We start from the raw sequence: 24,123 nt of genomic DNA on the forward strand, positions 1-24,123 counted from the left end.
TAAAAAATAAAGTCTATTAAGCTGGTTGTGTTGGTGCAGGTCTATAATCCCAGTGACCTGGGAAGCTGAGGCAGGACCATAACAAGTTCAAGGGCAACTTATTGAGACCCTGTTTCAAAAGAAAAAATAGAAATGACTGAAAATGTGTCTCAGCACCCCTGTGTTCAATCCCCAGTACCATAATAAATTAATAAATAAATAGTCTATTAAGATATTTGGGGGTTAAAAAAAAAAGCATTTAGGATCTTTAACCCAGCATCTCATTGCAAGGAATATATCTAACAGAAGAAGTCAACATGGAACTAAAAAAAGCTCCAGGCAAAAGTACATTTATTACTATGTCATTTATAAAAGAGAAAGATCAGAAGCAATTTGAATGATAATAATAGTAATTATCACTTACATAGCAGTATCAGGTGAATGCCCAACAGTAAGAGAATGGACGAGTGAAGGCAGACCCAGCCCTGTGGACTCATAACAAGCAGCCACGACAAATGATCATCAGGAAGGCCATAGAGGACATATACCATGAAGTGAGAAAGCAGACTACAAATTGAATGTGGCAATCTTTACAACTGTATAAAAGTCCTGCGTGTGATCAAGGCTGGAAGAGAATGTGCCCAGAGGAAGGTTGTTCTGCCGTGATGATGTGATTAAGGAGATTTATTTTTATACTAAATTGCCTTTGTCTCCCTTTTTAAAATGCAAATGTAATCATGTTACTTCCCTGCTTAAAATTCTTCAGGGGCTCCCAATCTTTCACAACAATGGCTTGAAAATCTTTTTTTTTTCCCAGCACCAGAACCACTTAATCAAACAAAACATAAGCCCCTAAGGAGGGTATACTAAGTCCCCCCAAATATGACACGTTATCCAACCAGCCTGATAGCCACCTAAGCTCAGGCCACGGTGAAAAACCTGCAGCTTCCTGCGTGGGCTAGCCTCCTCCTCCTGCCCACTCAATGACACAAAGAAGGGCTCTCCCCTCCCTAATGCCTTTGACATTCCCACTATAGCACCTAGTGCAGAGTGAAGCAAAGCTCTAGAAGTGTGTCCTGATTGGGCTCTCACTAACTTACCTAACCTCACAGAGCTGCATTTTCCTTAATTGCAAATGGAAATAATACTAGCTTTTCAGGGTTAAATAAGGATTAGATGGTGCTAAGCCTAAAGCAGGCAATCTATAAATTAGGACTAAGCAGGTACATGTATAAATGAATGGGTTTGTATATTCTATTACCTTCATACACACATAAAAAAAAAGGAAAAAGGTCTGGATTAGGAATCACATGGTGAGCATGAGAGAACACCTCAGAAATACTGTGGACCCCAGTGGTACCCAAAAGGTTAAGGCTTGGCAGGATTTGGGGGTAGGGAGTCATAAGTGGAGAATGAGAACAGATGGAAGCAGAAGCAAAATAAGGTCAAATAGAAACTAGACAGGCACAGGACGTCACCAGAATGAGGCATCACAGTAGTTAATTTTGTGTCAACTTGAATGGGCAATGGGATGCCCAGATATTAGTCAAATTTTAGGTGTATCCATTAGGGTGCTTTTGGATAAGATCGACATCTACATTAATTGAATAGGAAAGAAGATCACCCTCTTTAATGAGGCAGGTGTTTTTAGCCCATTTGTGCTATCATAACATCATACCACAGACTGAGTCATTTACAGGAAAAACAGAAATTTATTTATCATAGTTCTGGATCCTGAGAAGACATCAGCACTAGTGTCTAGTGAGGGCTGCTAAGTATTGTGCTTCCAAGAGGGAGGCTCGCTGCCATCTCACATGGAGGAAAGCAGAAGGAAAAGGGGAAACACTAAGCTAGTTCACTCCAGTCCTTTCTTAAGGCATTGATCCTTTCACGAGGGCAGAGCCCTTGTGACCTTATTCATGCCTCAAAAAGTCCCACTTAATGCTATCAAAATGAGGAGTAAGTTTCAATTTGAACTTTGGAAGGAGCACATCCAAACCATAATAGTAGGATTCAAGCAATCTGTTAAAGGCCTAAATAAAACAAAAAGAAAGACCCTCCTATAAGAAGGAACTCCTCTCTGCCCTTCTGTCTTCAAGCTGGGACACAGGTTTTCTGCCTTTGGGCTCAGACTTGAAACACCATCTGCCCTCCTGGGTCTTCAGCTTACCAATTGCAGAACTAGGGACTGGTCAGTCTCCATAACCACATGAATCAATTCCTTATAATAAAGCTGTAGGTAGAAGGATGGATGGATGGATAGACAGATAAACAGACAAACAGATATCTTATTGCTTCTATTTCTCTGAAGAACCTAGGCCTATATAGTAATTTTCCCCAGTCCTATGGGACCATGGGGAAAATTATGCTGGTGGAAAGATTCTGGACCTGAGTAAATAATACTCAAGTTCCCCAGGTGCCCTCAGTGGGCCTGCACTTCAACCAAAGGCACCACTTTGGTTCTGGTGAAGTGAGTAGAATAAAACAAATAAAACCCCTCCAAGCACTAGAGTTAGACCCGGGTTTCACATCATATGTCTGAAATCATAGACTGATGGTTAGCTGTTGTATAATTTTATATTAAAGCATTCCTAATTCTGGGGAAAGGGAAAGAAAGCTTGCCAACAAAAATTGCTATGTGCCAAACACTATATGCATTATTATTTTCCATTCTGCAAATGAAAAAGCCAGGCTCAGAGAGATAACATGCCCAAAGTTATGTAGCTACTAACCAGAAAAGTCAGGTTTTGACACCGTTCTGTCCAACTCCAGGACTCTAGCATTGCTTCTCTGGATCATAGAGTTTGCTGAGGATAGACTAACATTTCCTTTGGAAGATACCCTGTCCTGTGCAATTTGGCCAAATACAAGAGTGGTCTAGAACCTTACAGCAAAGTCAACTGAAGGATTCACAGAGGCACCAATAGCTCAGAGCATTTCCTCCCAAAGGTCAGCAGAAAGGCATGAGGGCTGCCCCAGGCCTCCCCAGTCTTAGAGCTGAAGATGCAAAGGAACTCCAAGGTCAGCATCAACAGGGATGGAGGAAAGAGGGTGAGGGGGCCAGGATAGCTCTGGAATACTACTTTCCTGGGTCAGTTTGGTGTCAGTGCAGAAAGAAAGTCCCAGTGCCCTTGGGCCATGGGGTCTCCATGGAGTCTCCATGGGGGATAGGAATGGAAATTGCACTACAGGTCCCTGGCAGGAAAACTGCTGACTTTTCTGATTGATGATCTATCTATAGTGCTATCCAGTCCAGGAGGCTGCACTCAATTCATTTTCCACTCAGACCAATAGCTCTTGGGCATTCTCCCTGTGTTTCTGGTACCACTTTGGTTCTGGTGAATGAGTAGAACAAAACAAATAAAACCCTTAAGGCATACTTGATTCTAACAGAGTATGTTAATTGGATTTCCATTGCAGTGACAAAATACCTGAGATAATCAACTTTTTAGGAGGAAAGTTTTATTTTGGCTCAGTTTCATGGTCACTTGGCCATGTTGCTTTGGCCTTGTGTAGCACAGTACAGCATAGAGGAAGTATATGGTAGAGAAGGCATGTTCACCTCATAGCAGCCAGAAAACAAAGAAAGAGAAAGAGGTAGAGCCAGGATTCTAAAATCCCCTCCAAGAGCATGTCCCCAGAGACCTAATTTCCTTCCACTAGCCCCACTTCCTCAAGGTTCCACAGCCTCCCAATAGCATCACAGATTGGAGACCAAGTCTTTATACATGGACCTTCGGGGATTTTCAAGATCCAAATCATAACACGGAGAATGAAAATAAAATTGATAAATGGATTTATCATGGCAGGTGATGATAAATACTATGAAGAAACATACAGCAGTGTTATGGGATGCAACAGGACTTTGGAGACTCCAGGACTTAGTAGCAATTTCCAAAAATGTTCTGGGAGTTGTTTCAAGGCAACACTGATATAGTCAGAAAAGTGTTGTTCAAACTGTAGTCTGCAAACCATTTGAGAGTCATGAAATCCGTTGGCAGGCTCTTAACCAGCATTTTTTTAAACTAACCAGAATAGAAAGAGAAATATCAATGTGCATCACATGTAGAAAGGGTACAACATATTTCCTGAAACTTTTGCTTCAGTTCTCTGTGTGCATGTGTGTGTGTGTGTGTGTGTGTGTGTGTGTGTGTGTGTGTGTGTGTGTTGTGTGAGAGAGAGAGAGACTGTTGATTATAATGGACATAATTTTTTAAATTATGGGTCATAGCATAAAACACTTGATGCCACAGTTCTCAAAAAAAATTTTTTTTAATGTTGAGCTGTATTTGCTCTTTAACCTATCACTGAGATGAGGCACGCAAGCATGTCTAAGTTAACCCCTGGTTTCTCCAGCCCATGCACATTTGAGAATTAAGAACACAGTTTTGTAAAGTCATCCACATGCAGTGGTGACTACAGCTTCTCCTTCTCAGACTGCATTCTTCAGTCTATTATTCAGACTTTAATATTATTATGTTGCCATAACAAAGAACACAGACTGGGCAGCTTGAACAACAATTTATTTTCTCCATTCTGGAGGCTGAAAGACCTAGATCAAGGAGTTAGTATATTTCTTTTGTTTTGTTTTTTAAACTCTTTCTCCTTGGCTTGCAGATAGCCACCTGCTCCCTGTGTCCTCTGTGTCCTCACAGGGCCTTTCTTCCTCTGTGCACTCATCCCTAGTCTTCTTTGTGTGTCCAAATGTTCTCTTCTATAAGAACTCTGGTCAGAATGGTTTAGGAGCCACACATAGCCCCATTTCAACTTCAACACTTTGTGTGTGTGTGTGTGTGTGTGTGTGTGTGTGTGTGTGTGTGTGTGTTTTACTGGGGAATGAGCCACTGAGCATTCTACCACTGAGCTACATCCCTATCCCCTTTAATTTCAGTCTGACCTCAAACTTGTGATCCTCCTATGTCAGCCTTCCAGGCACTGAGATTATAAGCTTGAGCCTCTGCATCTGGATCATCACTTCTTTAAAGCTCCTATCTCCAAATACAATCACATTCTAAGGTACTACGTATTATGGCTCCAGATATAAGTTTTGGGGGACACAGTTCATCCCATAATACAGATAAAACTTTGGCCAAGCATGGCTCCTTAACTCACCAGGAATGTAGCATTGCTGACCATCAAGTGCCCATTTATTTCTGGCCATGCCTCACTGCTTTATTTCTTCCTAGAAATGCAAAACCATCACCCTTACCCCTCAGTCTATGTACTTTGTTTAGTGTGGACTCCAGCCCTGGCTTCTAGGGCAGCCATGAGAGTCAAGCCCAGCTAATCAGAGTATGGCATCTCCCTGTGTGGTGATTGGTTTAGCATGAGCACCTAACTCTATCAGAACCAATGAGGTGAGCCCAGGATTTCTATGGCCTTTTTTAAGAGAGCACATCCCCTTTGTGTGCTAGGCTGGAGCCTGGAGGATAGAATTGGGAAGCCACTGGAAATAAAACAGACATGGAGATACACCCCAGAAACAAGAAGTTCTGATGACATTATTTGAGTTTTCACAGCCTACAAGCCCTAAACATGGTAAACACCCCATGTAAGTGTTATAGGGCTGGAGGTTTGTCAAAAGGGCAGGGGGTAGGTTAGGAAAGGACCTGAACCTGGACCTTTCAGCTCTGCACACCAATAAAAAAAATGACACATTTTATTCAAGCCAATCTGAATTCAATTGCTATTTGCAATCAAGAGAGCACTGACTAATCTGTGATGGTCAAAAAGTCCCAGAGGGTACAGAGAAGAAATCAGTCTATTATTCATGGGGGCAGGAAAGCTGTGCATTTTAGGTCAACCAGGAAGAGGGTTATGATTGTGATAAATATGCATACACTAGTGGGGAAAGCATATGAGGTCCATGCATGTACCATTTCTTGGGGTCTCAAGGATTTAAAAAGTCATTTTGAGGATTTCTGGGGCATAAAGGTAGGGTTATTAAACCTCTTAATTTCTTTCTTTTGAGCAGTGGACTTCCTCCTTCAACAGCCATCGTGTCCTCTCTAGAGCATCTTTCTCCAAGTTGAGTATTCCCCAGTAGTACCCAGCTATTGTCACACAACAGTGAGCACCCTTAGAGACAAAGACCAGCATGCTGGCTGGGAGGCCACCAGCTGTTACAGTTTGAGTTGTAAATGCCCCCCTAAGGCCCCTATACTAAAGGCTTGGTCACCAGCCTGTGGCACTATCAGGAGGTGGTGGAACTTTAGGAGACTGGGCCAAGTAGAAGGAAGTTAGTCATCAGAGGCATGTCCTTGAAGGTGATATTGGAACCCTGTCCCCTTCCTGTCTCTCTCTTTGCTTCCTGGCCAGCATGAAATGAACATATCTACTCTGCCACACACTCTTGCTATAATGTACAGTGCTGTCACAGACCCAAAGCAATAGGAACAAGAGCCTGTGGACTAAAACCTCTGAAACCATGAGCTCAAATAAACCTTTCCTCCTATAAGTCTATTATCTTGGGTATTTTATAACAATGATAGAAAGTCGGCTAAATACCAGGGGAGAGACCAGTAGGAACTTTACCTCCTTGACACTTTCTTCTCTGTTCCTAGTAATGCATTTGGAGATGGATTCCTTATTTGGACCCCATATCATCCTGCTGAGTCACTTGCTAGTTCCCTCTTGAGGACTGTGGTTAAGCCTCTTCCATATTTTGAACATGGATGAGGTGCATCGTGCACCAAAAGCTATACTAAATTGCTGTCTGTAAAAGCTTACCTTGTCGGTCTCCCCATCCTGTCTAGCATCTCCATCTTGAATCCTACTTAAGTATATTACCATCATCTACTACCATTGGGTATATATTACCATCATCCTTCCCTAGTTTCAGGCATCTGCAAATTTGAGAAACCAGTCTCCTCTGTTAACTCCCTGAATACTCAAATAGAAGATCATCAAAAGCAAGTTTGATTAATGAAACACACAATTCTGCTGCCCTGGCAAAGGCTTGACCAACAATATTTGAGCCACTCTTTGAGTAGCAGTACATCCCAGCAGAATCAGTACTGGCATTCCAGTATGACACACCTGTTCCCAAATTTAGACTTTAATATTTACTAGCCACATGAGTCACAGATTATTTTTCTAGAAAATGTGAGTGTTGATTGATACCAACCTTGCAATGTTGCTATGGGAGTTAGGTGAGTTAACACTAAGTCAGTGGTAAGGTCAGCATGATCTCTTAATAAAGGTTGGTTATTTCTGATGATGATAATAGGAACTCAATAAATACATAAGTTTTTAGTTTTTAGGAGTACTATGGTTTTGATGTGTTATAAGTGTCCCCCAAGGGACACTCTGTCATAAAAAGCTTGGTCTCAAGATTAGTATTATTGAGATGTGGTAGAACACTTGGGAGGTGCAACTTAGTGGGAGACCCTACAGTTATTAGGGTAATTCCCTTGGAGACATCATGTCACTATCCCTATCTTTATTTCTTTTTTTCTTTCTCTCTTTCCTTCTCTTTTTCTCTCTTTCTTCCTGTCTGGTAATGTAAGCCTTTTAACATACATACTCCTTTATAATAGGCTACCACCCATCAATCTCACTAGAGATCAAACTAATGGGGTAATTTAATCTTGGACTTGGAATTTACAAAACTGTGAAGTAAATAAACTCTTGATAACTAGGCTGCTTCAGTTATTTTATTGTAGTAATGCAGAGCTGACTGATACAAGCAGGGAACTCTCAGGCTAGAACAACATTTCAGTGCATAAATTTGATTTGTTTATCTTTGTATCCCCCAGAGCCTAAGAAATAGCACTCATTGAATGCTTAATGAATGGACATATGGATGAAGTGAATAGATGAACAGATGGATGTAACTGACCCCAATCTCAGTGGTAGATACTAACAACACTTCTCAAAAGCAGAGTCTCCCCATTCCTACAGTCCTACCCACCCCATTATAATGTCTCCAGTGATCCCACCCAAAGGTCCTAGGTGCCCACTCTTACCTCCTTAGGGTAATTGCCAAACTCAGCCTGCAAGGCGAGGACCCCCAGCTGTAGCAGTGTTTCTTTGTTGCAGTGCAGCCTCTCCTCAAGGATGTCTTTACGAAGCTGCAGGTAAAACTGATGCCTTGTCAGGCTGTCCCTAGCAAAGAAATGCAGGAATCAAGGAGTCTGGAATGCTGAGGCCAGAACACTGCACCAGAGGGCTTCGCAGTCTGAGAGGTAGGAAAAGAAGGGAAGACAGGGTACAACCCCATAGAACCCAGAGGACAAGCCAGGAAGGCCAGTGCGGTTTCCTTCATCCACACCATGTCCCCTGCCCCTGGTGAGGGCTGCTCTGTGCCCAGGCATTTCACACACCACCTACAGAGATATTTGTGGCTGTGGTTGGAGAAAGAAAACTGATAATAAGTCAGGTAATATTTGTAGCAATCAAAGAAATAAAGAGATCACCACCTCCAACTCCAAACCCATCTCCCTCTCCTCCAAGATTCATCCCTAGGCCACTGGGTTGGGTGTGGAGGAAGGAAGAAGTATGTTTGGGTTTAGGGGAGAGAGGCCTTGAGTGGACTGTGTTTGAAACACAAAGAAAAGCTTTCATTTTGACTGGAGCCTGTCTCAAAAAACTGATCCCCCCCCCATCCTATCATATTAGAGTCCAATCAAGAGAAGATTAACCACCATAACGGTTGTCATTTATATGTAATTTACAGTTCCGAAAGCACTTGCCTACCCACTCACTACCTGTAATGTCAGAGGATGGGCATAAGCTCCTTAAGGAACCAAGGGACAAGTCGCAGCACTCACTGTAGCAGCCCACAGTGGCTGACAAAGAACTTTATCCTCAGAAAGAGTGTGAAGGTGTCCGTGGAGGTCTTCAGGAGCTGCTCTCTCCAGCCTTCAGGGGCTATTTTGCACAATCTTGTTTCATTGTTCAGGAAAAAGAACTCTTTGCCTAAGATGGAAATAGAATTTGGAGGGAAAAGCAGTAGGGGATGTTCCACCTCTCTGATTCACAGCCCTGAACCCTACACGAAGTCAGATGTGAGCTGTTAGTGTAGGGGAGAGCAAGACTGAAGACCCCTCATACCTGGTACCAGGGGACTTTTGTTGGAACCAAAAGGGGCTAAGACTAAAAGGTAAAGAAGAAAGGATCAAGGAAGAAAAACTCAGTACCAAGAGGAAAAACTATGATTATAGTCAGCCCTCCATATCCACTGGTTCTGCATCCACAGGTTTAACTAATCACAGATCAAAATTTTTTTTAACTTCATATGTACTGTAAATATACATTTTTGTCATTGTTTACTAAATAATACAATATTATATCTATTAAGACAGTATTTGCAGTGCATTCATTTTTATAAGTAATCTAGCGGTGATTTAAAATATGTAGGAAGATGTGTGCAGGTTATATGCAAATACTATTTTATATAAGTACCAGAAGATTTGGATGTTTGAAAGGATCCTGGAACTCATCCCATAGGGACAACAATATTTATGTTAGAGAGATGTCCCTCAATATCTGTTTTTCAGCTATCATCTTATATAAATAAGATTATAAAACAATAGAAAGAGTATTATTAAGTTCCTGCCATGTGCCAGTCACAGGCATCTTATGAACTAAATGTTTGTGTCCTTCTAGAATTCATAGGTAAAGCCCTAACTTCCAAAGCGATGGTGTTTGTAAGGTGAGACCTTAAGGAGGCAATTAGGTTCATATGAGGTCTTGAGGATGGGGCCCCAAGATGGGATTAGTGTCCTTTTAACAAGGGGAGGGCTAGCACTCTTGCTCACTCTTATTCTCCCCCCGCCTCCCCCCGATAAAGTCCCACTGAAAAAGATTTACTCTACAAGCCAGGAAGCCAGTCCTCACCAGGAACCAAATCAACTGGCACCCTGATCTTGAATTTGTCAGCCTCCAGAACTAAATAAATAAATGTTGTTTAAGCCACCTGATCTACAGAATGTTTTATAGCAGCCCAAACTAAGACAGGATACAAGTGTACTCATATTTGTCCTTTGACTTTAAAAACTCCAGACCTCAATTCCTGCTGAGTTTGTCCTTTAGCCCCTCTGGAAAGGAGGTTGGATCAGTCCAGGTCAATGAAGGTGACACCCCCACCCCTCTGCTGTCTTCACAGGTGAACCCCACCCTGCCTGGGTGCTCTTGGCCACTCCATGGGGACTCCTTGGGTCAGTACCCACCCTGGACCCAAACAGTTCCCTCTCCTCTATTCTCCACTCCCTGAGCCTAGGGTGCACTATAGCAGCTTGCCTAGAGGTGGGAATCCTGCCTAGAGTTAGAAGGCAGAGTTTTTAAATGAGTACCCTCCCTTTTTCCCAGGTCATGTACATGATGGAGGGTAGGGCTGGTGTCCAGGTAGTTTTAGTGGCCTTCCCCACTTAATGTCCACCCCTCCACCCTTGCTGCTGAATATGACTCTCCAGACCCTTCTATTAGAGTTATTTTCCCCTAGGAATGGGTGAGTTCCTAGTACAATCTATTTGAAAAATTCTCCCAAGGTGGTCATATCAAATTCCAGAGGTGGCTATTTTTCTGTGATTTTTCTCATGAGGCTCCTTGCTAAGCTGTACTGGGAACTGTCCACTTGGGAAGGGCTCAGGGGCAGCCACCTGATTGAGAGCTACAAGTAGAGGATATATCCTGAGGTTCTATTCACAGAGTTTTTATTTAGATCACATATTATAAATCAATAAAAAATGCACTGTTTCCTGAAGATGATTTTATTCTTATTTTGCAAGAGTGAGCATCCATTGATTATGATCCCATCAATGCATATGATGACTGTTCTTTTTATTTGTAAAAGGGATCTTGGGAAGGGCAGATGAGAGCCACAAGGAGGCAATGACACTCCTGCCAGCCCCAGTGTAGTACAATGAATAATCATAAGCTTGTCCTATTGGGGCAAAAGAACAGAGGAATATTGAGATTATTACACTTAAGCAGTGTGGGCTGGAAGCAGCATTTAACCTAAAGGTTCATAAAATCAAACTCAACCTCCTTCCACTAACCAGCCACACAGTGGCTAAAGAACTTCAACTATATATAGCAAAGGAATATTTGCAGTAAAGGAAAAGTCCCTTAATGGAAAGGCAGAGAAAGGAAGGAAATAAAGAACCCTTCCCTCACTCATATCTTTAAGTGGATTCTTAACTTAGACTCCTGGGATCAGGGCACTTCATTCTGTCAGATAAAATATTTTTAACATTTGCTTGTTTAAGATCATGCACTGAGATTGATCAACCGGATCCGGAAAGCTACACACACCTACCACACCCTACATTTGTTATTTTGTGATAGTCTGCATACACTTGACACTTTTTTCACACACATACACTTGAAGCCGTCGCCAGCTAATCAATATCTAGGAGCTTAGGAATCCAGATGCCTGCAATGCCAAGGACTCCCCAGAGAACACCCACCTTTCAGGTAAGCCAAGCCAAAGTAGGTGATCTCCCCAAGATTGATGAAGGACATGACAGCATTGAAGACAGCTCCCACTGTGGACTCGATATCACATTTCACCTCCAGACACTGCCCGCTCAGCAAGACCACACAGAGGTCCCTGAGAGTCAGGTAGGATTTTCCTTTTTTGGTCTGAAAACAATAGTATCAACTGTCACAATAACCATGAGACATTGCCTTTAACCTGTGTTTGTTACTATGCTGAGCACTTTACATGTATCATCTCATTTAATTATTAAACAACCCTAAGACACAAATATGATTATGATTCCTATTTAGCAGAAGAGAAATGATGGCTCATCTGAGATGGTAAGGGACTTGCGCAAGGTTGCATGGTTAGCAAGAGACATAACATAGACTCAGATGTGAGCTCTCTGCCAGGCTCTGCAGGGGCCAGGAAGACTGGGAGGCAGGTCTGACCCATGTCTTTCCCCTACAGAAATCCTGCCTGCCCTTGGGCTCTGCTTGCTGTCAGGACTGACTAGTGAATCACACAAACCCTCCAGGTGTCCCCCAACTCGACATTGTCCCCCTAGGGTCCTGCCAAGCACAGTTTAATGAAATAAACTGCAGAGAAAATTTGGACAGGTGCAGATCCAAAACAAGATGTGGCTAGAGCAAAGGGACTGTAGAAACCAGTCGGCAGAGCTGCAGATACATACCAGAGTTTGCCTTCTGCTTTGTCGGCCTCCTTGGATTATTGCCAGGTTCATCTCCTACCACAGCCCTGTCTAATCACCATCACCCAGGTGAAGCCTCCCAGGCAGTTCAGCATTCCACACCCCCATGGGCTACTCTGCTGACTTTGCACACACTGCATGTGGGGTTGGGGGAGCAGAATGCTCTTCCCCACACCACAAATTCCTATAAGTCTGCCATGTCTGGCTCAGGACTCCTCCTTGTCTGTGTCCTTCTCTAAGGACTAGGGTGGAGGATCCATGCATCCCCACCTCCACTCCTGTCTCAAAGCCTAGATCAGGGCCTACTCAGACCTCTCCTGGGAAGTTCTCCTTAGAGAACAGTTAATAGACACTGGTATGTAGTGTTAGTACTCTAGGGGCCGTCCCTGCAGTCACACCCTTAGCTGCAATATTCTACAGGGGGCCATGTTCCTGTTAGGTGTCCTGAGACTGGGAAGTGTTGCCCACTTGCATCTGCCTTCTGCCTGGACTGTTCTTCCCCAAAAGCCCTCTTGCTTCTCTCTGTCCCCTCCCTCTCTTCATTCCTGTCTCTGCTCACTGGTGCCTCCTCAGAGCCACCTCCCTATATAAAAGAGCACTTCTCTCCCTCCTCCCCACCCCACCATCTCCCACCCTCTTCCATCCTTATTGGTCTTTTCCTTTCCTGTTATTTTAAACACAAATCACTACCTGGCATTCTTTTATGTGTATGCATACATTTGCCTACCTTTGCCTTCCTCTGCTAGAATTTAAGCTCCACATGAAAAGGACTTTACTTTCCACAGCATAGATGAGGCCTAGAGCAGTATCTGACATGTGCTAGATGCTTCTTTACAAATACTCTGGCTAAATGAGAAGATGAGGGCTGAATTGAAACCAGCAGGACTGAGCTCCAAACCATAGGAGGTTCATCTCAAAGGGGAAGGAGCTGTGCTGAAGGATGAGGAGCTGTGGTGCCATGAGCATGGCTCGGGTGGGTCTAGAGGACACAGAGCACCACCAGGACAATGTGCAACAGTCAGAGTGCAGTCATCTCCCAGACTTGCCTGGCTGGGCCATTTTCTCCCCACCTCCCCGCTGCCCCGTGCAAACCAGTAATCACCACAACTGATCCAGGTAGATGTAGGGTCACTGGGGGCTCTCCAGCCAGTAGTAGGAACTCCGGCCTGGAAAACTGGGGAAAATATTCAAAGTCACTTACAGGGGAAAAAAAGAGGATGAATCTCCCCTATTGAATCACCTTTCCCTGATTCTCTCAGCCTTCTAACCCGCTGAGCCCCAAGGAAACAGGTTTCAGCATTATGGAGCTGACTTGAGCTGAGGCCCCAGCTGGGCTGGCCACCTTAATGGGGAAACTTACAGGCAGGTATAGGATATTGGCAACGTTCTGGGTCCTAAGTTGATTACAGGGATGCCTACATCATTAAATAAATGTTCACAATTCATAAAGCATTACTTAAAATTTCATGGGTATTGAATGCATAAAGCACATTTATACATTATGTGCAATAAAACTTTTTTTTTATTTTTATTGTTTTTAAAATTATATGATGAATACACAACAGTGAATCTCAGTATCAAGTACATACACAAGAAATTAATTTAAAAATAACTGTGGGTAAATGGCAGAAAGATCAATAGAGGGAAGAGAACAGGGGGTAGTGAATGGGAAGGGGAAGATGAGGTACTGGGATCTGAACTAAAACAACTTTTTAATAAAACAAAAGTACTTTGATTTTTAGATTAGGGCAGAGATTTTCCAGTCTGAATGTTGAATGAACAGGGTCCATAAGCATCTCTCATTCTCAGTTTCACAATACTTCATGTTTATGTCACACTTGTGACTGAGAAATCTTTAATCCTCATAGTTCTTTAGACTCAGTCACCATCCTTTCAGGTGCATGCTCTCAACCCATTTTATAGAGGAGGAAATTGAGGCTTCAAAAGTCTAATTAACTGGTGGAGTCATATAACCAGCAACTGGCAGCTTCTAACATGTCCCCAAGAATACTCAGTAGGACTCCTGTCTCAAGAGGTCAAAATTCCAGCCATGGAATGGTCTGCGTCTGAAAGTTCTCAGTGGATGTGCCTTCAGTGACTAATCAGGAAAAAATAAAGCTTAAAAAAAATAGCATGCTGTGTTCTGCTTCTGCTTTCCACATGAGTGGCTGCAAACTTCCTGGCATCTTCAAAGATTCCAGAAACCCTTCTTTGACCACCACATCCCCTGTACCCATGAAGACCAAAGAATGGCCTTGGGGGACTGCAGAGGGTCAGGTGGGGCAAGTGGGCCACACAAGAGGAGGGATATCTGGAGGCTATTTGCTCTGCTCATCTCTAATTTGTTAAGAGGCTTTAAGCAAATCTCCCTATGACAGACAGACAAATGCCTTCTGAGGACATCTAGGTCTGATGTTCCCAAAGGGTCCCAGATGGTGAGACAGAAGGCCAGGCAAAGACAACCTCCTCACTGAATAGCCTACCCAGAGGGGGCTCTTCATAGGTCCAGGAAGCAATAATCTCATGGTCACTGTAGCCTTGCATGGTTGTAGGATAATTTGCAGCTAATGGCAATATTGTATAGTAAGAAGGTGTGACTTATTCTAAACACTGGTGTTGTAACAGGGATTTAGAGTGGCTGCCTTTGCCAAAAGCAGTAACTCTTTTTCTCAGGCTTGCAGATGGCCCATCAATAACTAAAAGCAGGATAAAGCTTGGCATCTCTGCCTTTGTTTTCTTTCTCTCTCTCTCTTTTGTTTAGGGGGTGTGTGGTTACTAGGGATTGAACTCAGGGGCACTCCACCACTGAGCCACACCCCCAATCCTATTTTGTATTTTATTTAGAGACAGGTCTCAATGAGTTGCTTAGCACCTCGCTTTTTCTGAGGCTGGCTTTGAACTCGAGATCTTCCTGCTTCAGCCTCCCACGCCACTGGGATTACAAGTATGCACCACCATTCCTTGCTATCTCTTTTATTACCTTAATCTTTGGGTCAGCTCCCTGCTCAGTTCTGCATACTCACTTAAAGAGTATTCATGTAAAAATTACTAAAACAAGATTTATGAGCCCTAAACTGACCTAACCAATCTCATTCCCCTTCAGGACTGAGGCACATGTGCAGAATCCTGCTTTAAACCCTTGGGGTGGTGCCTAAAATTCTTCAGTCATTGTCCTACACCTGCCAGGATTTGAGGGAGGCAAGCACATCACCCCATGATGAGATTGCTTCCTTTAAGCAGGAGCAATCATCTCATGGGAAATTTGCTGCCCCCTCCCAGGCTCACAGATCTGATGAATAAACATCCTGAGCAACAATTGGAATTTTTCCCCTCAAGTAATTAAAGACTTCTCTGGAGCCACCTTGCAGAACCAAAGCTGAGAGAATGATCAGCCAGATCACAGTTTGCCCATTGCTGCTTAATTATGCATACTTCTTGCTCCCTGCCTCAAAACTTCCTCTGTTTAAACCTAAAGCACCTCTCAGTACCCTGAAGACAAGGTTGAGATGCTGGATCTCACTGTGCCTTTCCAATATGGCCATATTGACTAAAGTTCTTCTCCTGCTTTTTATCATCACCTTTTCTGTTTGATTTTTGGGTTGAATGGCCAGTCCTGGCTTGTTGGGACCTCTGCAGTCAGGCATCTGACCTAGGACTTTGGTTTTTATTTTAAAAAAAATGGCTATGGCCAGCCCCAGGGCTGTTTCCAGAAGATCCTTTTGGTCAGAAAGTACATTCTGGGCCCATCCCTGATCCCACCTCTCAGTGCAGAATTGGCAACCTCATCCCTCAACAGAGCTACAGTGCTAGGATATATCCACCTTTTCTGTTAGCCTGGCCTCCAAGACTTGGACAAGTGGGCCTGGCCACTCTCTGGCCTCAACTCCCTACATGTCCCCTCAGCCTATTACTCTTTGCAAACCAAAAGGGAGATGCTCTTCTCCCTAGAGAAGCAACCCCTCTGCAGTTCCAAATCTGTGCCTCTGCATTTTGTCTGTCTAGAAGACCTGTGACAAGTGCATTCTGCTTTATCAGTTCCCTTATCATATTCCATGCTTTGTTACAGCCCTATACACCAGTAGCTGTAGACTTCCTAAGAGATGAACCTGGCATCTTCAACTTGATATCCTACACAATATGTATTGCAAAACCTGGCCCAGTGAGGCCACTCAACAAATACCTATGCCCTGAATTGCAAATTACAGATTTGTGTCAGTTCAGTTCTGTGAATCCTGCCTGGAAGACCCTACCTATTTTCAGTCTCTGTCTCTGTGTCATAACCACCTGCTCAACCCACCAGGGGAGTGTCTAGCCCTCTTTTGCTCACCTTTTTCTTTCTTTGAAGGAAATTCCTTTGAGAAGGAGCTGGCAGCTGTGAATTTTCTGCTTCTGCCAAGAGCACAGACCCAGAGCAGAGCCGCTGGCCCTCCTGCTGGTCATGGGGAAATGTACCTGCAAGAGTGCTGGCCAGGTAGAGAAGAGGTAAGTACTTGACACAGTCATGCTTCCATGCCATGAAAACCACCATGTGCAGGAGCTTAGCTGGGAAGAGTACACCTGCTATTTCATGTTATCTTTATCCCATGCCTATAGGGGAAACTGAGGTTGGCAGAAGTCAAGGCTGCACATCCATGGAATTTGGTGGAGGGAGTGAGGTACAAGGCCACAATCTTCTTCTCCTTCAACTCCAGGTCCCTCTGCCTGTGTGCTCTGGGGGTTATGACCCAGATCCCCAATAATCTCTGATCAGATCATGATATCCCAGGGGTACTGACTTTTTTCCTTCAAATTTTATATATTGTTCAAAATATCTTGACAATAAACATAGTTATGTACTGCAAAATGATATTTTGGTTGACATCAGACTGCATATATGACAGTGATCCCATAATATTAAAATGGAATTGAAATTTTCCTATTACCTAGGAAGGCCAAAATCACCATACACAGTAGCACACCATTTTATGTTTTTGTGGTGATGCTGGTGTAAAAACACTTGCTGTGCTGCCAGTTGTACAATTATATACAGTGCCATTATTATAATGGATAATGATAATAAAGGACTATGTTGCTGGTTTATGTATTTACTATATTTCATATCGTTATTTTAGAATGTTCTCCTCCTTATAAAAAAGAGTTTACTGTTAAACTGTATGCCACATTATGCCCATAGCAACCTCTTACATCATGTACTTACTGTGCTTCTTGATTTTTTTTTTTTTTGTACTGGGGATTGAACCCATGGATGCTTAATCACTGAGTCACATTCCCAGCCCTTTTTTATATTTTATTTAGAGATAGGGTCTCACTGAGTTGCTTAGGGCCTCTCTAAGTTGCTGCAGTGAACTTGCAATCCTTCTGCCTCAGCCTCCTGGCTGCTGGGATTATAGTCATGCACCACCACGCCCAGCTTACCATGTTTCTTGAATGCATCATTTTCTCTTATGTTTAATTTCATGTTGCCTCATCCATCACAACCCTAGGAGTCTATATAATACTACATATTTGTGTGTGTATATATGTGTGTGTGTTTATATATGGCATTATATAATATGATACATATTATATACAATACATATATATCATTTTGGGTATACACACACCATATGGTGTAACAGGCTATACCATCTAGGTTTGTGTAAGTGCCTCCTATGATGTTTGCCCAACAATGAAATGCCTAATGATGCATTTCTCAAATATATCCCATCATTAAATAACAAATGGCTATGTTGGGGTTGTAAAAGCTCCTTTTGTTAAAAAAAAAGTTTTAAATGGCAGGAAAAATCATTTCAAGGTGAACTTTATAACATCTGGTCAAGGTCCCAACTGTGGATGTAATAAGCATGACAAAAGCCCTTGGTTGGACAATAGATACCAACACCATTCTCCTCAACAAATCAATATGCAATACCAAATCCTCTAAACTTCAAAATGTCCAAGTTACAGCCCTGTAGGATTTGACACAACTTAAGTATCAGTGTTAGACTGGTTGCAAAATGGTCACATTCTTCTCCCTGCCCTTTGAAATGAATTTATATCCTTCTCCTGTCAAGAAGTGGAATTCTTTTTAGCCATCCCTTGAATCTGGGCTGGCCTTTGGCTTGATCTGGCCAATGGAATAAGGTGGAAGTGGTGGGTGCCAGTTCTAGGAGCCTTGTACCCACACCACCCCTCTCCCTCTGCCACTGTCATTTAAACAACTCCAGCCTGGCTTGTTGGTGAAGAAGACCTAGGGTCCCCGAGACACAGCCAGCCATCTCCAGGGGCAAAGCTGCCTAGCTGATCACAGTTGCAGGAGAGGACCCAGCAAAGTCCAAAAGACTTCTGAGCTAACCATAGCCTAAATTACAAACCTGAAGAATAAGGAGCTAAATGACACTGTGCTGTGTGCACGTTAGTTCTGTGGCAGATGTGGCAGTGGATAATTGCAACAACACTGAGGCAGGTTATTGTTCCATCTTTGAGCCTGAACATGTTTACCAGGGGAGACAAGGCGGCCAATGGCACAGTTGCCACCAGGCCCTTTGGCACCTTGGCTTCATAGCTGCTTAAACATATTTGAGGTTGCTGATGGAAAAGGCAGGCATGTTCTGAAAAAGCAAGAGGCTTCTCATCAGTAATCAGTAAAGGCACAGAATACAGGTGCCTCACACCAACATCCCATACCAAGTTCACAGCACCCTGAGCACCTTGAAGCTCACCTGTTAACAAAGAGGCTGCAGCGACTGTGTGCCGAAGTACTCCAGCGTGGCTCCAGGGAGCTCTGGGTCTCTGTACTTCTGTCTGAAACTAACCAAACAGCCTGGTAGAGAGCATGGGCAGAGGCAAAGGGTCTGGCTTTCCGGAATCAGGCATCCCACATTGTGGATAATATCACAGTTCATTAACTGTGGGCCCTTGGTGGAATTACTGAATCTCTGAGTCTGTATTCTCATATATCAAAAATGGAAATGACAGTCATGGGGACCAGAGGGAATTATGGGGAGGTAGTGTTACAATGGAATATAAAGTCTAATGGTAAAGAACAAAAGAACACCCTGTTTTAGAGAGGAAAAAATGATAACTTTAATCAAAAACATATAAATAAAGCAAGCAAGCTCAGATTCAGTTGAAAAGTAGAGAACAGAAGAAGATTTGAAGGTTATTTTAAAAGCCATTCTTTTAACATAACTAGAATAGTAACCAAAAAAATCTTCACAAGTTCCTTTCCTTTCATTCCAGTTAGAAAGTCATTTTTTAAGTTTATCTTTTTGTTGCTTGTTTTAATAGGTTCTCATCAATTTGGACAGTTAGACTTCTTCTATTTTAAAAGTTAACATTGGACATAAATGTTAAATTATAAAACCTTTCCTGTGGACATAGATGAGAACTGAGCTCAAATGCTTCTCTCCCAGGGCTTGATAAAAGAAAGGCATGGCCAGTTTTTATCTGTTACCACACAGGGATGCCTGGACCACACAGGGCAGGGAACAATAGAAAGAGCACCAGTGACCCATGCAAAAAATGCTCAGGGCATCTCACCCACCTCTGAGAAGATTCAGACACTCCAGGGCCGGTGCCATTGGGCTCTCGCTGCTTGTCCCTTGCAGCCTCTTCCTGAGCAGGTAACTTCGGCTCTGCTGCATGCAGGTGCTTTCTTCCACAACTCTTCTCTCCATCTGAGGGCCAAAGTCATCGCACATCCAAACCCAAGGTCAGGAGACACATAGATACATACAAACTACCTGGTCAAGCTAAGTCAGTAGAATTATCCTACATTGCAGGAGCCTAATATTACATCTCCAGCAACCAGAACATGCCCTGACTCACCACCCACAAGCACCCGAGAGGTGAGTCATTCACATTTGTGCCTTTCTCATGCATCTTCCTCTGTGCCTTTAAGACCCAGATCTGTGTCCTCTCCACTTCTAATTCTCTTCACCTCAGTCCCTCTGACCACTATTTCTTTTCTTTTTTTTTTTTTTTTTTTTTGGCACCAGGAATTGAACCCAGGAGTGCATAACCACTGAGCAACATCTCCAGCCTTTTCATATTTTTATTTTGAGACACGGTCTCACTAAGTTGCTTAGGGCCTTGCTAAGTTGCTGAGGCTGACTTTAAATTTGCTGTCCTCTTACCTCAGCCTCTGGAGCTGCTAGGATTACAGCCATGTACCACCATGCCCAGCTGATGATCTTTCTTTATTGTTCTACTCACATCTCTCTCTGTTACACTACATTACCTTGAGTTTGCCTGCTTCTCCTACATTGCTGTGTTATGCACCATTGCAGCTCACCTGGCGCAGTGCATTAATGCTGAATAAGAGATTGAAGTTTATTCTGTGGAAATGCCATAGGTCAATGCAGTGTCTGTCCAAGGACAATGACACACCATTGGAGGATAGACTATACTGTCTTTCAAATAAATAAACCCCTTTCCCCTACAAAATCTTCTAGCCCATAGCAATGTAGGCATGCATTCTTGCATAGGGGAAAATTTGCATGGAGTATTAGACCTTGACAATGATAAGGAAAGTGATCATTATCAGAAAGGAAAGGTCTGCAGGGCAGGAGGCTGAGGCAGAAGGATCGCAAGTTCAAAGTCAGCCTCAGTAATGGCAAGGCACTAAGCAACTCAGTGAGACTCTGACTCTAAATAAAATACAAAATAGGGCTGGGAATGTGGCTCAGTAGTGGAGTGCCCCTGAATTCAATCCCTGGTACAAAAAAAAAAGGAACAGTCTGCTGGCATGGAGAGCAGAGTGCAGATTCTAGACAGAGGGTGAACTAGCACAGGTAGAGTCCCAGCATAATGAGAAGTGCCTTCATGAGTTGGAAATGGACGAACAGAGGATGGGAGCTTTTCATATGTTTAATTGTCACAACTACATCCTTGTTACTTGAGTGAAGAGATGGTGTCTCATGCTGCTTTGTGTGTCACATAACAGGTTTTGAACAAGAGATTTAACATGTTAAGGATGATAGGACACAAATTTTTCTTTGTCAGAAATATGAAAAGGGAAAAATACCTACAAATAACACAGCATTAGTGAAATGTAATTGAAGATTTTAGGGTGAACTCATTTTAGTATAAAACTAACTAAAAACTCAAAAAATCTTCTGACCTAATTAGCAGAAGCTACATGTTCATATGTAGGAGAAAAGGGGTCCAAGAAGGATGCTAGGGATGGAAGAGGCTTTTACTGACTGACTTGACTGTGCCCTAGTCAGCTGTCCCTTCATCTCCCTACATTAACCTACATGACCTACATGACCCCTGCATTAACCTTGGTCTGGGCTCCAACTTGTCCCTGGACAAGTGCAGCTGCCCGGTTGGTCTCTAGCTTAGCCTTCCCGAACTTCATCTATGGTGAAAACTTCCTTATAAATCCAGGCATGGTGATGCACATTAATGATCCCAGCTACTCAGAAAGCTACAGTGAGAGAAATGAGCTCAAGGCCAACCTGGGGCAAGGTGGTGAGAGCTCATCTGGAAGAAAGAAAAAGGAAGGAAAGAAGAAGGAAGGAAAGATGGAAGAAAGGAAGGAACCCAGCCAGCCTTGTTACACTTTGTAACATGAGTACATCACTTGTCCCACCCTGCTTGATCTCTACCCTGGCTTCAAGGAGAACCAACTTCAGGTGCCATTCCTGCCCTGGATCTCCCCAGGGGTCAGGTGGATGCTATCTTCAGCTGAGTCCACTTCCTTGTTCAGCTTGTGCCTAATCCCACTGACTTCCCATCATTACCCTCTCTTAGGAACATTTTCCCAATAAATAACTTGCACAGAAATCTCAGTCTCTGGATTAGCTTGAAGGGAAAAAGACCTAAGCCAGATACTGCCATGTGCCAGGCCCCTGGCTGGACACTGGGGATGGGCAAGGCATCAAGCAGCACAGTCAGACAAGGGTAGCAAAGGGACTTCCCCAGGAATAAGATCACAGAGGGCGGGTGTGGTCAAGGTCAGATGAGGCTGAGTTGTATTTTAATTAGAGATCTGAATCACAGGTCATAAGCACGACTGTTTTATGCAAAGAGGCACTTAAAAGATTTCAAGGGCCTCAGTCATGTTAGGAATTAGGGCCTGCCTGAGGGTTTCATCAGAACTGCCCAATAGAACTGCAATGACCCATGATGAAAATGTTCTAGATCTGCCCTGTCCAATAGGGTAGTCACCAGCTACATGTGGCAATTGAGCACTTGACATATAGCAAGTGTGACGGAGGAACTTTTTTTTTTTTTGCAGTGCTAGGGATCAAACCAAGAGCTTTCACATGTTAGGCAAGCACTCTGCCACTAGCCACATACCCAGACCCTTGAATCTTTAATTTTGTTTCATTTTAATTAATTATAATTTAACTAATTTAAATTTCAACCACCACACATGGCTAGTGGCTGGCTACCAGGTTGAAAATGTCAGGTCTATACTGACCTCAGAGATGGTTCCCAGAACCAGGCCCACCAGTCGTCTGACGTGAAGTCGGGCAGGAGCTGGGTACACAGCCACTTCTTCCTGATGGACTCGACAAGCTTCCAGAATTGACTGTAGTGGCTGCCGCCTGCTGGGCTGGTCTTCACACATGGTCAGAAGGATGGAGTGCAAGGGCTCATGGAGCTGCAAGGGCTGCAGAGCATACAGGGTAGTGAGAAGCACAGCACAGCTAGAGCAGCTGCTGCTGAGCAATACTGTGTCAGGTGCGCCCAGGGGACTAATGGAAAAGGATCCTTCATTACCACCAGCGCAGGTGCCTGCTCCTTCTGAGAGCTTAGGTGAACATGAGATTCTTCATCGAGGCCACATGATGCAGAGCAGTTATTTCTGCCTCCATTGTGCAAAGTGTGCTGCTCTTTAATCTCAGATATGCTTCAGCCTGACATGTGCTTAGAATACTGGTAAAAAAACAGGTGCTGGACATGATGGAGTTACACCTGTGCCAAGCACCCTGGATCAGACCAGAGATCAGTCTTTTACTCATGGTCACCTGGGCAGCCTGACTAATTATTCAGGTAAGACTCAAGTCCTTTCCCCTAGATCTTGAACTCCAGGAGCCTACAAACATTGGAGTCACAGGCAGCAGCCCATGTGCTCAGTCATCGTTGGTTGAACTTTATGCCACAGGCACATGTCAAGCAAAAGAAAAGCTAAGTCTCTTATAACCACTTCCATCATGCATTGACGTGACCACCATTTATATGAGGAAGGTCTCAAATTCAGGTTCAATCTCTGTTAGGGGCTGGGGGTCTCGCTCAGTGGCAGAACATATCCTAATCTATAAGAAACCCTAGGTTCCATTCCCAGCACTGCAAATCACCATCATCATCATCATCATCATCATCATCATCATGAATAACAACATCATTTGACTGTTTCTCCCACTCAACCACTCTGAAAGTCATTTGGCAGAAAGGCTGCAGTGTCATGTCAGGCAGGAAGCATCCTCTGAGGTGCCATCTTCAAGGGAAGCCAGGCTACCAAGTTTTATACTCACACAGCAAATTGGAGGTCTCTGTGTGTGTCTCTGAAACTGGACAGTTATTCCAGATGGTCCCTACTTTCAAGATCAAATTCCAATAAGAAAGATCATTACTTAAAGAGATGAGGGCAGCACAGAAAAATAAAAGCTTGGCCTAGGGAAGAACAGAACTGTGATAACACAGAGACAGGGACCTGACCCAGGCTGATACCAGTGTGCACACAGGGACTCATTACAAGGAAAGTGGGGAGTGAGCTGTGAACAGAAGGAGCAGTGTGGGCGTGGGCACAGAGGTGCCACTGTCTGAAAGCAAGGGACCATGGGCAGGATTAGGGCCTGTGGCAAAATGACAATGTGGGACCCCTTGATCCAAATTATTAAGACTTTCAAGATGGTGATAACACAGCATTATATCTAGCACAGGACCATATTCATACACCCATGGAGCTAATCCTGAGGAGTGCGGAGAACCAGAGAAGAATCGTTCAGGTAGGAGCCCAGTTCTGGCCTCCATGTGGGTCCTGCTGAAAGGCTAGAATGTAATCTTTGGGTATCCT

The 24,123-nt window shown here is 43.5% G+C and overlaps 1 protein-coding gene across 1 annotated transcript in view; it reads right to left on the minus strand.

Moving 5' to 3' along the window:
* FRMPD2 (FERM and PDZ domain containing 2) overlaps positions 1-24,123 on the minus strand; it is a gene marked incomplete at both ends in the record, with an annotated part of 94,985 nt that overhangs the window by 63,101 nt on the left and 7,761 nt on the right. The window contains 8 exons of the mRNA XM_081268635.1: positions 7,947-8,085; positions 8,751-8,898; positions 11,391-11,565; positions 13,216-13,287; positions 16,441-16,576; positions 18,815-18,902; positions 19,639-19,771; positions 22,525-22,716. Of these exons, the coding sequence (XP_081124761.1) occupies positions 7,947-8,085; positions 8,751-8,898; positions 11,391-11,565; positions 13,216-13,287; positions 16,441-16,576; positions 18,815-18,902; positions 19,639-19,771; positions 22,525-22,716 (1,083 nt within the window). The remainder of the gene's footprint in view (positions 1-7,946; positions 8,086-8,750; positions 8,899-11,390; positions 11,566-13,215; positions 13,288-16,440; positions 16,577-18,814; positions 18,903-19,638; positions 19,772-22,524; positions 22,717-24,123) is intronic.

This window comes from Spermophilus citellus (assembly GCF_964194105.1).
Source record: "Spermophilus citellus genome assembly, chromosome: 15".
NCBI lineage: Eukaryota > Metazoa > Chordata > Mammalia > Rodentia > Sciuridae > Spermophilus > Spermophilus citellus.